Source organism: Kalmanozyma brasiliensis (assembly GCF_000497045.1).
Source record: "Kalmanozyma brasiliensis GHG001 unplaced genomic scaffold PSEUBRA_SCAF2, whole genome shotgun sequence".
In the NCBI taxonomy this organism is placed as follows: domain Eukaryota; kingdom Fungi; phylum Basidiomycota; class Ustilaginomycetes; order Ustilaginales; genus Kalmanozyma; species Kalmanozyma brasiliensis.
Genome location: NW_015961959.1, coordinates 1,414,606 through 1,427,303, shown reverse-complemented (window position 1 = coordinate 1,427,303; position 12,698 = coordinate 1,414,606). Strand labels below are relative to the sequence as shown.

Genomic DNA, 12,698 nt, shown 5'->3' with positions numbered 1-12,698 from the left:
CCCTAACCCTAACCCTAACCCTAACCCTAACCCTAACCCTAACCCTAACCCTAACCCTAACCCTAACCCTAACCCTAACCCTAACCCTAAGTTTGTTTCTGCGTCGGTCTCATGAACGCCATAGGGCAAGATGAGATTACAAATTGAACACAGCAAGGGTCCAGTGAAGCCCGCTGCAACGGCAAGGAAGCACAAATTATTTATCCACACGCCCCTCCAGTGAACTGGACTGACGCAAGAATAAACACTTGGTACTCCTGTGCTGTTGCAGCGGGCTTCACTGGTCCCTCGCTGAATTCAATTTGTACTTCCTTCTGACGAAAGGGGTCAAAAAGACAGCACAAATGAAAAAACCAACACTTTGTATCGCCCTTTGCATCTCAGTGGGAACGACCGGACGGTTGCTGGATTTAAATTTGTATTTCCCTCCTGATGGAGGGGGTAATTTCAAAAAGACGAGCGGATTGAAAAAGAAAAACCATTTTGTACCTCCCTTTGCGTCAAAGCAGAAATAACTGGACGGTTGCTGGATCTAAGACTGTATTTTCCTGCTGATGAGGGGGGATTTCCAAAAAAGCCAGCACCAGTCTAAACTGGACGGAAAGAGAAGAAACATTTTGTATCTCCCCTTGCGTTGCAGCAGGAATTTAATTTGTATTTCCCTGCTGAGAAAGGGGGATTTGCAAAAAGGCAAGGCAAGTTGAAATGGCCGAAAGAAGAAATAAACATTTTGTATCTCCCCTTGCGTTGGAGCGGGAATTTAATTTGTATTTCCCTGCTGAGGAAGGGGGAATTTGCTGACGAAGGGGGGATTTCAAAAAAAGGCGGCGCGTGAATACAACAAAAAGCATCTATTTTCAAGTCGTGCCAGCAGGTCAGAGGGCGGTGTGGCTCTCAGGGTCTGCTGCCGCCAATTTTCAATGAATTCAGCGCCCAGCACCCAGCGCGTCAAGCAGCAAGGGAAGCTCATCAAGCTGTCCGGGGCCAAATTCTTCAAAAGTGGATTCCCGCACCCTATGGAACCGGATTGTATTTTATCTTACACACACTGTAGGTGGAATCAGACCGTTCTTGTCATCGAGCGAGACTCCCAATACGTCCTGGCAACATTGTGGCATTACCAATACGTCCACGACATCTCGCCTACGCCAAGCCTCACCACCTTAGTTCCAAGAGAGGTCCTCAGACCCTTGGCGCTTAACATAACGCCTCAATCCACAAGACAGCCGACGTCAAGCAGGCATTTGCCAAAAGCAGCCACCAGCAGAAGTTTCTTCCGCCCTATTTGCTGTTCCTCAACATTGCAGATTGGCTGTTTGGTTACATCAAGCCACATCTCTCAAAGGAGCAGTACAAAGATACAACAAGCCTGTTTGCAGCGATCAGGAGCAGCGCCAATACTGTCACAAGCGAGATGGCAACCAGGTGGATCAGGGAGGTGAACAGGAATCTCATTTGATCGGTTAATGGCGAGGTGCTGGGAAGAGAGCATCATTACAACATGAGCGAGGGCGATGAGGATGTTTCTGGTGATGCTTAGATGGTATAGCAATATGAAGTCAAAAAGAGCGAGATTGCTCTGGTGCGCAAGCCAACTTGATTTGGCGCAAGAGCGAGGTAGACCTGGTGTCATTGTGGGTGCCACATATGAAGAGCAAGATTGACATGGTGCGGCAAGCAAAATCAATCCAAAAAGAGAGTACACCATTGCAAAGCTGAGACAAAGGGCTTTCAGACGATATAAGGCGATGGTATGATTGATTGGGAGCATCATGGCAAAGTATGGTGATTTGTGGTGATGCGATTTTTATTTTGACAGTTTCCGAACGCACTGTAATTGATCACTTTCGGCGCGTAGTGTAGCAGCTCGAAAAGATGGTCGGAAAAATTGGCCTGTATCTTCGTTGTGATCTGGCGACAAGATGGTCTGAGCATGGTCACAACAGGCTATGTAAAGAGAGTAAGCGAGCGATCCACGACGAGCTTCGAGAAAGGAAAGACATGCATTCAAAACATCTAACAAATGGTATCTACAGACGAGCCTGGTCGCCGATCTGCTCGTGAAGGTTGACGGGGGCGGTGGCGCCGATATCGCGGGCGACGTTGCGAGCGACACCACGCGCGGTGGCCATGGTGGTGATCATGGGGTTGACACCGCTCGACTCGCACATGGCCGAGGCGTCAGCGACCCAGAGGTTCTTGGCGCCCCAGACGCGGCCCTCGGGATCACAGGCGCCCACCTTGGGGCTACCTCCCATGCGACACGAGGCCATCTGGTGCGCAGAGCCAATGCCGAGGATGTAGGGCGCAGCGCCTGCGGATGCGACCTTCTTCTGCCACTCCTTGTAGGCGGGGTCGTTGAGATCGCGGGGCACGGTCTCGACGGGGGTGAAGGTAGCGGGCACCTGCGTGGTCTCGGTGTAGATGTTGTCAACGGGGGGCAGGGGTGCGACGGGCGAGCCCTTGGTGCTGGGGTTGCCGTGGCTGAGCTGGCTTGCGACAAAGGTGGGCACAGCAGCCTGCGCGGTGCCAATAGTCTCGGCACCCGCCATCAGGTGCGCGTCGGCGCCACGGAGGATGCCCTGGAGCAGAGAGCGCTGGTCAAACTTGGAGATGGTGTACTCGATGCGCGTGTGTCCGTTCTCGTCGAGAACGATGCGGCCGCTGTCGCGGTCGCGGCAGATGATGACCATGGTGTAGCTGTGGCTGTACTTGAGCATGTTCTGCTTGTGCTCTTTGGCGCTGGAGAAGTTGTTGAAGGCGGCGTGGATGGAGGGCGACGATGCTATTACTTCGATCTTGCAGCCCCATCCCTCCTTGTCGACCAGCTCGGCTGAGTTGTCGACCATGGTCAGCAGTCCACCCTCCCACGGCTTGACGGGGAAGTTGTAGTAGCCCGTAACGATCGTTGCGGGGTGAAGTCGGAGCGTCTGGCCAATCATCTTGTTGGTCTTGAGCTCAGGCGAGCGCATGAGCAGGGCAGGAGTCTGGAGAGAGCCCGACGAGACAACGACACCCTTGGCAGCGAGAATCTTGATCTTGCGACCGTCGACGGTAGCCAGGGCCCCGATGGCACGCTTGTTCTTGTCGAAAAGGATGCGCTCGACGTAGCAGTTGGTCATGAAGGCGGCACCTGCCTCAGCGGCATCCTTGAGCCACGACACCACACCGCCCTGCTTGTGGCCGGAGACACAACCCAGCTGACACTTGCCACAGTAGTGGGTGTGACCGCCGCTGTTCTGCGGAACGGGCTCGACGGGGTGACCGGCGCGCTGTCCGCCAAGCGCAAGAAGCGAGTTGCCGATGTTGTGACGGATGGGAGCGACTGCAACGCCCATGCGAGTGCAGACAGCGTTGAGGTCGGAGGTGAAGAAGGGAGAGTTGTAGTATGGCACGCCAAACTCCTCAGCCCATCGTCGGCGAACAAAATGACGAGGCTTGAGCGAGGCGGACCAGTTGATCGAAGAGCCTCCACCAAAGGTGGCGCCGGCGAGAATGTTGATCGAGCCGTCTTCGGAGGGAAGAATACCTTCACCCTCGTAGAGCAGACCGTAGCCCTGGTCCTCACGACCGACAACCTTGTCGGGGTGAAGGTAGATGCCCTTGTCGACAATCAGGGTGCGAACGCCGCGCTGAGCCAAGTAGCTACCGGCAACACCACCGCCGGATCCCGAGCCGATGACGAGCACTTCTGTGTCGACGACGATCTCGGAGCCAGAGGGCTGAGCGGCGATCTTTTCGTTCTCGAACTTGTAGTCGTAGACAGGAGTGGCAGGTGCAGCCTCGCCACCTTGGGTTGGACGAGTCCAGTCATCGGGTCGGCCATCCGGGTAGCCGATAGCCTCCCATGCCGGCTGGTGGTTGCGGTAGTAGACAAGAAGGATGATGCCTCGGAGACCTGCAGATGCCTTGCGGAAGAGGGTGAGGCGCGAGGTGAACCAACCGAAGATGATCTTCTCTCGGGTGGCACGGTCGAGCTGGGTGAACGGGCCAACATAGCCGGAGAGGGCCATGGTACCGGGGCGAGTGGAGAGAAGGGTGAGGAAGAGGTTGATGTCGCCCGCGACCTTGGAGGAGAGAGAGGCGTGGCACTGCTGAGCGGCGCAGTCGAGCAGACGGGGCGTCGACTTGAAGCCTTCACGGGCGAAGCGAGGTGCCAGTTCTCGCTGACGGTCGGTGGCTTCGACGGGCAGATGAGAGAGAACATCTGCGGCGTCGGCGCCGTCGAGTTCAGGCACGATGGCATCGGCAAAGGCGAGGAAGGCCTCCCTCTGAGCAGCGTTCCAGTACTCCTCCGCCTTCATGATCTTGGGCATAGGGATGGTCCCCTTGGTTTCGACCGACATGATGGGACGCACTTGTCGTAACGATAGTGACCGAGGAGTAGGAGAAGACGTGAGATATGAAAAAGGTGATCGATTTCGAGGGCGTCACGATCAGAGGTAAGGGTGATGGAAAGGAAAGTAAGGATAGGAGAGGGATGCAACGGCAAGGAGTTGGAGAAGTCGAGAAGGGGTGGGGCAGCGAGGTCTTTGTACAACGGTGCGCAGTGGCGGCAGGGTTGCCTCAAGAAAAGAGGTGGGTTCGGAAGGACTGGCTCCAAGCTGCTTCGTGCGCGCAACGAGTGGCAGGAACAATTAGAGATGCGGGGAAAGCGTCGGTTGAGACAGAGAGCGTGTGGATGGCAACAAGCTTGTGCGAGCGAGGGCGGTAACCGCGTTTGGAGCGGCTGTCTCCTGCAAGGCCAGCCGAAGGGTGCACCTCACTAAGACGCAAGCCAAGCACCCAAACGTCAATCACTCTCGTAATCGTTTGCATGTGTTCAACCTTCCCCGGGTGCAAGAGCCAGTCGGAGTTGGAAGACTCAGCGTCAGCATCGTGGGGTTGTGCATCCAAGCGCTACACGGCATTGGCGCTTGGAAGATACACTCTGAAAGCCTTCATCCGACTACAATGTCACAGTGAAGACGTGACACTGTTCTTGCGAGCTGAAGAGTGGATAGCGTTTGACCCCACGTATCGACGATCATGCATCCTCATGCGACGCTTCGGTGGCGAGGAGGGGTCTAAGCTTAGGTTGATGGTGGAAGACCTGGCCCGGGGTTCGCTTATGCGAGCGACTTCCGTGAGTGGGCTCGCTTGGCGGTAACCCAGAGAAGATCCCGGCTCAAAATGGCGGGTCGGGTGCTGGCGACGAAGAGTTTGCATCCAGGCACGCGCGTGAAATGCGTGGAATGCCCCCCACTCACTCAACCAAACATGCCCTGAGCCGCGGAATGGAGACCCCCAGCCGCAAGACTCAAACATTCACACGGTCAAGCTCTTCCATGCAGGCCTCCATGAAAGTGCTGCAGACAGCAACGCATCCCCCTTGTAGCATGCGGATCACTGTACCGGAAGGATAGCCATCGAAAGGACAAAAAGTCAGAGCTCGACGTTGCTCAACTGACGGAGGGAAAAAAATGAGGTCGTACTGGGATTCGAACCCAGGGCAAGAGAAATTCGTACTATCGCAGCCTGTTAGAACCGCGCCAAGTCAGAATCTCCTAAGTTAACCAACTACTCCATACAACCGTGGATGACAGAGCTTGACACCACTACAATTATGACGTTGTTCAAAAGCACGCCGCTCCAATTTGGCATTCTGTGCGGTGTGCGCTCGTCGTGTTCGGCGGTCATCTGCAATCAATTGTCGAAGCACTCATTTGAGCTTCTTCACCTTTCGCAAGAGAGCTTCGTAATTAAGCGGCATGCTCGCATCAAAGACGTTGATACCCAAAGGGCCGGTGCGGCTCAGCATGGATGCCTTTGATCGTGTTCGCCCGGGTCCTCAGAGAGAGGGCCAGGCATATCGAGACGCACGAAGGCTTCTACATCTGATCTTTATGGTATTGAGAATGCTAGTGGTACAATTGCAGAACACGATGCGTGGGACGTGGGTTGGAGGTCGCTGTTTGTCAAGGCGGCGCTGCAAAAGGCTTATCTGTCGACACGAAGGAAGCAGATCAACCCATCTGCGCAAACTCGCCGACGCGCTGGAACTCCGAGGCGTTGGCATCTGCGGCGATATCAGTCGTGTCCATCTCGGTCTCTGCGTTCGACTTTTGTTGCTGCTCTAGCTCGAGCGTGAGCAGCTTGTGGGTGCCAGTGTGCATCAGCTTGCATTGGTCGCTGTTGATAGTGCAGATGTCTGGGATGTCAGCTGGACGCCTCTTTCTCTAGGAGATGGCCGTAGATCTTGCGGTCGCATTCTGACGCCTTTGACATGCGTCGAGAGGGAAAGATGGGGGTGGAACTTACGGATCGTTGCCGCTGATGCGAACCATTCGGAAGAGGGGGAGTGCTTGCGGGTCACCCTGCCATTCGCGGAGCAGCTTGACATTGGTTGCATTGGTGAAGTCTGGAATCTCTAAGCCTTCGTTGTATTCTTGAAGCTCTTTGGCGATGACTTCCTTGAGCTCGACCTCGCGCTTGTGAGGAGGTCGACCAGGTCTCCTATCTGCTCTGAGCTCTTCCAGCTCGTCGTGGTGCCGTGTGAGGAAGTTGTCTTTCACGAAAGCGTGTACAGCTGCGAGATCTGGCAGTGCATCGATGTCGTCGGGCAGCATGAGAATGAGAGTGGAGAGGCGGTCGACTTTGGCGTTGGAAGAGCGACTCCGGACGGACTTGGCCTGGTTGAGCTTGTCCTTGCGATGGGCGACTCTGGCCAGCTGGGTCGCTCTCCTCGAGTACGGATGGGTTGGGCCCGACTTTTTCTTGATCGAGCGTTCCGAGATCTTCTTGCCACCCATTTTGGCGGTGTAGAATCTACGAGAAGGTTTGTTGCAGGTGGAAGGAGTGGGGCTGGATGACGGCTGGACACCGTTATAGGATGGCTGGAAAACGGCGAAGAGGTCGGACCCTGAGAACTTCCTGTTGCACAGAAAACAAAATTTGGCGCGAGCAGCTCGACCTGGCGCCGGGTTCCGAGGCGACTTCCTATCGGGACGATTGTAGCCCGATCCAACCCGTCGAACCCACTCACTGAAGCAGCTGATCTCGAAAGCTTCTGCATGGCTGACAGTGCCCGGCTTGTCGACTGGCATGGTCGCCGGCATAATATGTATCAACTCGCTCGACGTTCGTCTCTTCGGCATAAGCGATCTGCATGACGGAAAGACGCCGCGGCGTGAAGGTCAATGCCAATGTGCATCAAGGCGTGCATGATCAAGGCACGGTAATGAAGGGGTTGAACGCCGTGCTGGGCTGGCGCGACCAAAAGGGGGTGGCGGAACAAAAGTCGAGGCTCGATTGTGCCGCCGTTCGGGTGGAAAAGGCGCTTCGCTGGCAGCGCTTCTTTTGCGGTGGCCGGCTCGCAGGACCGAGATGCGAAGCTGCTGCTCTCTGCAGATCTTTCTACACCGCCTTGAAACCTCGCTTGCAAAAGTCACTTGCCGAGTCGGAGGATTTTGTCCCGAGATGGCCAAGCTCGACTGGACGGCGGGACACCAAGCCCTACACGCCAAGCTTGGCAAGCGACGGTATAGCTTGGCAACGTATTTCGCAAAGGCAGAGAATAGAGCAACTTGTCGGTAGGACTCATTGCCAAAGCGTTGCTTGCTTCTTCATTTCGACAGCAGAGGCACAAACTTCTTTCACTTCAGCATTGGAGCTCGATGCACTTTTCCGTGTTGCGCGTGCTGCCTCAGCCGAGGATCGTCTTGAGCATACTCAGCATGCAGAGCTCGCGCCAACTTTCATTGTTGCTGCGGTCACTACATAAGCTTCGTATGGAATGAGGTCGATTCGAATCGCCGGCAGCGAGCTGCTTGCTGCGATCGTCTTGCGTGCCGAAGCCTGAAGGATGAAAGGGCTCGCAGGAGGGCTGTGCAGCGCGTCTGGACAGACAATTCAGGATAAGTACTCTCGAACTCGCGCGACATCCTTTCCAAAACTGTGATTTGTATTGAGTTGGGTTTCGCGTTTGTAATGCTGTGCCGATAGACCCCAAGAGCAACAACAACAAAGCGTTTATTTTTGAACCCCTGAAACCCTGTCTGAGACGTTCTTCTCCGAGCTGAGAGAACAGGGTTTCCTTTGTGTTCTCGCTGGCTGCTTGCTGGTGGCTCTGCTCGGTGTCCAACTCTGCAGCTCTTTCCGCCCTCTCCTCGCTCGGACTTGGATGCTCCTCCGTCCGTTCTGTGTGTTCTGTGAACACGAGGCGGTGGGCGCAGCTTCACTTCATTGTTCTTATGCATCTGCATTCACCGGGGTTCCTTCGTCACGACCACCACCACCTCCTTCGTACCCTTCAGAACGCGGATCTTTCCATCCCTCGTTGCACGCCCAGTATAGACGGAACGGATCACCATGGTCAAACTCACCATCGCCGCTGTGCCTCTCGCACTCGCCGCCATCGCTTCGGCCAAGCCTGACTTTGAGAAGCGTCAAGCTTCGGGCTCCGGCTCGTCTGGCTCCGCGACCCGAACGGGTTCGGGGGCCTCTTCTTCTGCTGCCACCGGTGGCGCTTCGGCCGCCCCCACCTCGACCTTCACCGGAACTCTTCCTGCTTCCGTCTCGTCCATCATTGCCGGCATCTCTTCCGGTTTCGGCGACACCACCTCCACCACCTCGCTCTTCACCACCTATCCTGCTGGTGCCAGCAACCCGCAGGTCACCGGCGCTCCTGGTCTGCCCAACCTCAACTCGATCCTTCCTTCCAACTTCCCTGCGCTCGATGTCGTCCCTCCCACCGACTCGGCTCAGGTGCAGCAGTGGATGTCTCAGATCGACTTCTCCCAGGTTCCCAACGTCACCACCACTGTAGACTCCGCCTCGTGCAGTGGCAACCCCACCAACCTCGCACAAGCTGGTGCTAGCGGAAATTGCTGGTGGACGTGCGGTCAATGCACCCGTTCCACCGACATCACCACCTGTCCCGACCAAAACACCTGGGGCCTCTCGTACGATGACGGCCCTTCGCCCTACACCCCGACTCTGCTGCAGTACCTCAACCAGAACAACATCAAGTCTACCTTCTTCGTGGTCGGCTCGCGTGTCATCTCGCGTCCTCAGATGCTTCAGACTGAATTCCAGCAAGGTCACCAGATTTCAGTCCACACCTGGTCGCACCACGCCCTCACCACGCTCACCAATGAACAGATTGTCGCTGAACTTGGCTGGTCCAAGGAGGTCATCCGCTCCGTGATTGGCGTCACCCCCAACACCATGCGTCCTCCTTACGGCGACATCGATGATCGTGTTCGTGCCATCTCGCTCCAGATGGGTCTCACTCCTATCATCTGGACCACGCCCCCCGGACGCGCACCCTACGACACCAATGACTGGCGTATCGCTGCCGGTGTCGTCTCGCCTGCTGAGGTGGTATACAACTTCGAGTCGATCATAAAGAATGCCTCGTCGCTCTCCACCGGTTACATTGTGCTCGCCCACGACCTGTACCAGCAGGCCGTCGACATTGCCGTCAACGTCGTGCTCCCCGCTGCTAGGCAGATGAGCCCCGCTCAGAGCCTCATGCCCATTGTCCAATGCCTCAAGAAGCCTGCCTCGGATGCCTACGTCGAGACCTACTCTAACAGCTCGGGCGCTCTTCCCAACGAGGTCGGCACCACGGGTACCCACACCATCACCTCGAGCCGAGCTGCTGCTCCCGCTCTTTCTACGGGCAGCGGTGCCGCAGGCAGCGCCGGCTCCAGCACGGGCGGCCGCAACTTCTCGGCTGCCTCTCTCTCGTCGCTGCCTACCTTTGTGCTTCCCACCGCCGTGCTCGGCGCTGTGATGCTCTTCTTCGGTCTCCTTGCTTAAAGCGGATGCTATTTATGAACAGTCAAACTCGCTCCCATCTGGATGCTTGTTGCGATCCGACTCATGGACACTACCCTTCGCTTCGATTTTGCCCCTCGCACGTACTCCCTCTTGGTTTTGATGTATGCATGCTCCGTGGCCGAGCGGGCTGTGCCCCTTGATACGCTGCTGTGCATCGTCAGTGCTTCCATTTTGGCAATTCAAAGATCAGGCAATCTTCCGCCGTGACATGACCACGACTCATCCGGCCCGCATCGTCTGTTTGTGCATAGGCCTCATTGCTGCTTTCAGCGTGATCTGACTAGCCGTGACAAGGGGAACAGTGTCGACGTCGCGGTGTGAAAGCTGAACCGGTGCGCACGAAATCTGACATCTTGACAATTTTTGGCAGCTCGAGGTCCATGCACGGTGATGAATGAGGGATTGGCGACCTGCATGTTGTGGAGAGCCCCTGAAGAGTCTCGCTCCTCCGCAGGCGACCACCAACATCGCCGGGACTGCCGGGTCTTCCCTGTCTCGTCCATCCTCACTGCACTGACGCTCGGACCGCTGTCAACCTCAGCGCATCCCGGCCCAACATTTGTCGACCATGTTCAAAGCCATCTTCTCTCCATCCAACAGCTCCAAGCAGCCAGCAGCGGGGACCAACAAGATCACGGCGACACCGTCTTCTCCCAAGACTCGCACAAAGATCCCATCATCGTCGCCAAGCATGCCTTCGAGTCCTTCTCTGCCGTCACGCGGCTCGAGCTCAGCCATGGCAGCCTGGACAGTGCCTCCTTTCCCGCATCCCTTGCCCGAACGTCGCATCGGCATCCTACCTACGGACCAGGGTCTTCTAGTGTATCCACGAAGCTCGTTAGACGCACATCACCAACACGCGCGATCACCACATCATACAAAAGCGAGCACAATAGTGCCAACCAGCACGGCTGGCGCTCGTGCACTGGGCTCCGGGGACGGATTCAAGGTCGCAACCATCGGGACGTCCAAAGCAGCTGCTGCCGGGGCTCCACCTTCCATCACCTCGCTCGACGTCGGCTTCCTGATCGACTGGAGCAAAGACGCCAAGATCACACCTCTGCCACCGTCTGATTGGAAGCCGCTGGTCGACAGTTCGACAGCCGAATCTGCATCAATGGAATGCTCTGGTATCGTTGGACTTTCGCGCTTCTTCAACAGCGGCTATCTTTTCGTCATCACCAGCTCCAAGCTGATTGGACACTACTTCCACGACACACGGCCCATCTACTGCTGCACGGGTGTGCTTGCAATTCCGCTGCTGAAAGACGAGGCGACGCAAGCGATTCGCTCGCAAGCTGCGAAGGGCAGCGGTGCGGCTCCTGAGGCACATCCAGCGGCATCCTCAACAGATCAAAGTGATTCCTCCGAGAGCGACTCAGATAGTGACGAGTCAGACTACGACGACGTACAGACGCCAGCTGCGATTCCCAGAGAACCGTTCTTCTCGTCCATCTCGCGACATGCCGACACGCTCCGCATGCCCAAATCGAGGCCTTGGCTCACCCGCGCTGCTCGTTCTGTCTCCGCTGGTCGAATCGACACCGTCTCTGAAGATGCAGCCACGCAGTCTCAGCTCGCGGACGCTGCACAACCCGCCAATGACGTCGTTGAAGTGCCACAGCCTGGCTCGCCTGAGGAACCCTTTGGAGCCGCGCCTGCAACGGCCGATCAGCAGTGGCACGCAGCCAAGCAAGCCGAGCTGGAAGAAAAAGCAGTGCGTGAGACAGCAAAGTACTGGGCGCGAGGCGAGTTCTGGTTCAGCTACGACTTTGATCTCACCACGTCGCTGCAGAACAAGCGGCGTGCGCTCGAGGGCAATCCGAAGCCCAACGCGAACGTCAGCCCGCAGCTAGCTTCGCAGCAGTTGCATCAGGCCCGAAGTTCCACGACGAGCACTCAGGATGCGCAACGGACACCCGCCTTTCCCCTGCTTGCCGAGCCGTATCCCGGCCTGCCACTGTGGAGGCGAGCCGATCGGCGGTTCTGGCACAACGAGCACATGTCCAAGGACCTCATTCACGCTGGACTGCACGCCTACATCCTTCCTGTGATGCAAGGCTACCTGCAGACGGTCAGTTTGCCCATCCAGCCGATTGCTGACGCTAACGAGAAGGCGGATGCAGTGCTGCGCTGTCAGCTGATGGTCATCTCGCGTCGGTCCAAGGAGCGTGCTGGGCTGCGGTACCAGCGTCGTGGAATCAACGAGTCTGGCCAAGTCGCCAACTTTGTCGAGACCGAGCAAATCCTCTACGTTCTTCGTGGGCCGCCGTCCTCCGCATCTGCGGCCGATCTGATCGGCGACGTGCTGTCGTTCGTCCAGATTCGCGGAAGCATCCCGCTGTACTGGTCGCAAAGTCCGTTCTCGCTCAAGCCGCCGCCGGTGCTCGAGCGGACCGAGGTGGAAAACACTGCAGCATGTCGTAAGCATTTTGCAGTTCAAGTAGAAAGATACGGCGATATCACGTGCATCAACCTCGCCGAGCAGGGTGGCAAGGAAGGGCAGATCTCCAAGGCCTACCGTGAGGCTGCAGAGAACCTTCGTGGAGAAGCATCGCAGGATGGGTGGGACAGGGGCAAGCTGCATTATGTCGACTTTGACTTTCACAAGGAGTGTTCAGGGATGCGGTTCGAGAACGTCGCCAAGCTCATTGGGTCGATGGAGGAGACGCTCGGCGAGATGGGTTACTACCATCATCGAACAGCGGGCGAGAGGAAGGTGGACGTGGTGCGTAGGCAGACGGGCGTCTTCAGGGTGTCATGTCTGGACTGCTTGGATCGGACCAACGTCGTGCAATCGGCGTTTGCGAGACACGTGCTGACGGGTCAGTTGGCAAAGCTGGGAATCATGGTCGGGTCTGCCAGCACCTAGT

At 56.7% G+C, this 12,698-nt stretch overlaps 4 protein-coding genes and 1 non-coding gene across 5 annotated transcripts; 2 read left to right on the top strand and 3 right to left on the bottom strand.

Annotated features, from left to right (window-relative positions):
• Positions 1–2,030: 2,030 nt before the first annotated feature.
• On the bottom strand, positions 2,031–4,346 carry PSEUBRA_003097 (Glucose-methanol-choline oxidoreductase, N-terminal; the record flags this gene model as incomplete). The annotated part of the gene is made up of 1 exon (XM_016437407.1): positions 2,031–4,346. One exon carries the CDS (start codon positions 4,344–4,346, stop codon positions 2,031–2,033), a length of 2,316 nt encoding a protein of 771 aa, XP_016292951.1.
• A 1,119-nt stretch (positions 4,347–5,465) lies between these two features.
• Positions 5,466–5,574, bottom strand: PSEUBRA_006468. Its single transcript has 2 exons — positions 5,537–5,574; positions 5,466–5,500 (listed from the first exon to the last, which is right to left on the bottom strand). It is a non-coding gene; the product is annotated as a tRNA-Gln (tRNA).
• Positions 5,575–6,005: 431 nt separating this feature from the next.
• On the bottom strand, positions 6,006–6,791 carry PSEUBRA_003096 (Translation machinery-associated protein 16; the record flags this gene model as incomplete). Its single annotated transcript, XM_016437424.1, has 2 exons — positions 6,006–6,171; positions 6,301–6,791. The coding sequence occupies 2 exons, from the start codon at positions 6,789–6,791 to the stop codon at positions 6,006–6,008; spliced, it is 657 nt and encodes a 218-aa protein (XP_016292950.1).
• A 1,558-nt stretch (positions 6,792–8,349) lies between these two features.
• On the top strand, positions 8,350–9,804 carry PSEUBRA_003095 (Polysaccharide deacetylase; the record flags this gene model as incomplete). The annotated part of the gene is made up of 1 exon (XM_016437442.1): positions 8,350–9,804. The coding sequence occupies one exon, from the start codon at positions 8,350–8,352 to the stop codon at positions 9,802–9,804; it is 1,455 nt and encodes a 484-aa protein (XP_016292949.1).
• A 589-nt stretch (positions 9,805–10,393) lies between these two features.
• Positions 10,394–12,697, top strand: PSEUBRA_003094 (Synaptojanin, N-terminal; the record flags this gene model as incomplete). The annotated part of the gene is made up of 1 exon (XM_016437449.2): positions 10,394–12,697. The coding sequence occupies one exon, from the start codon at positions 10,394–10,396 to the stop codon at positions 12,695–12,697; it is 2,304 nt and encodes a 767-aa protein (XP_016292948.2).
• Position 12,698: the final 1 nt, after the last annotated feature.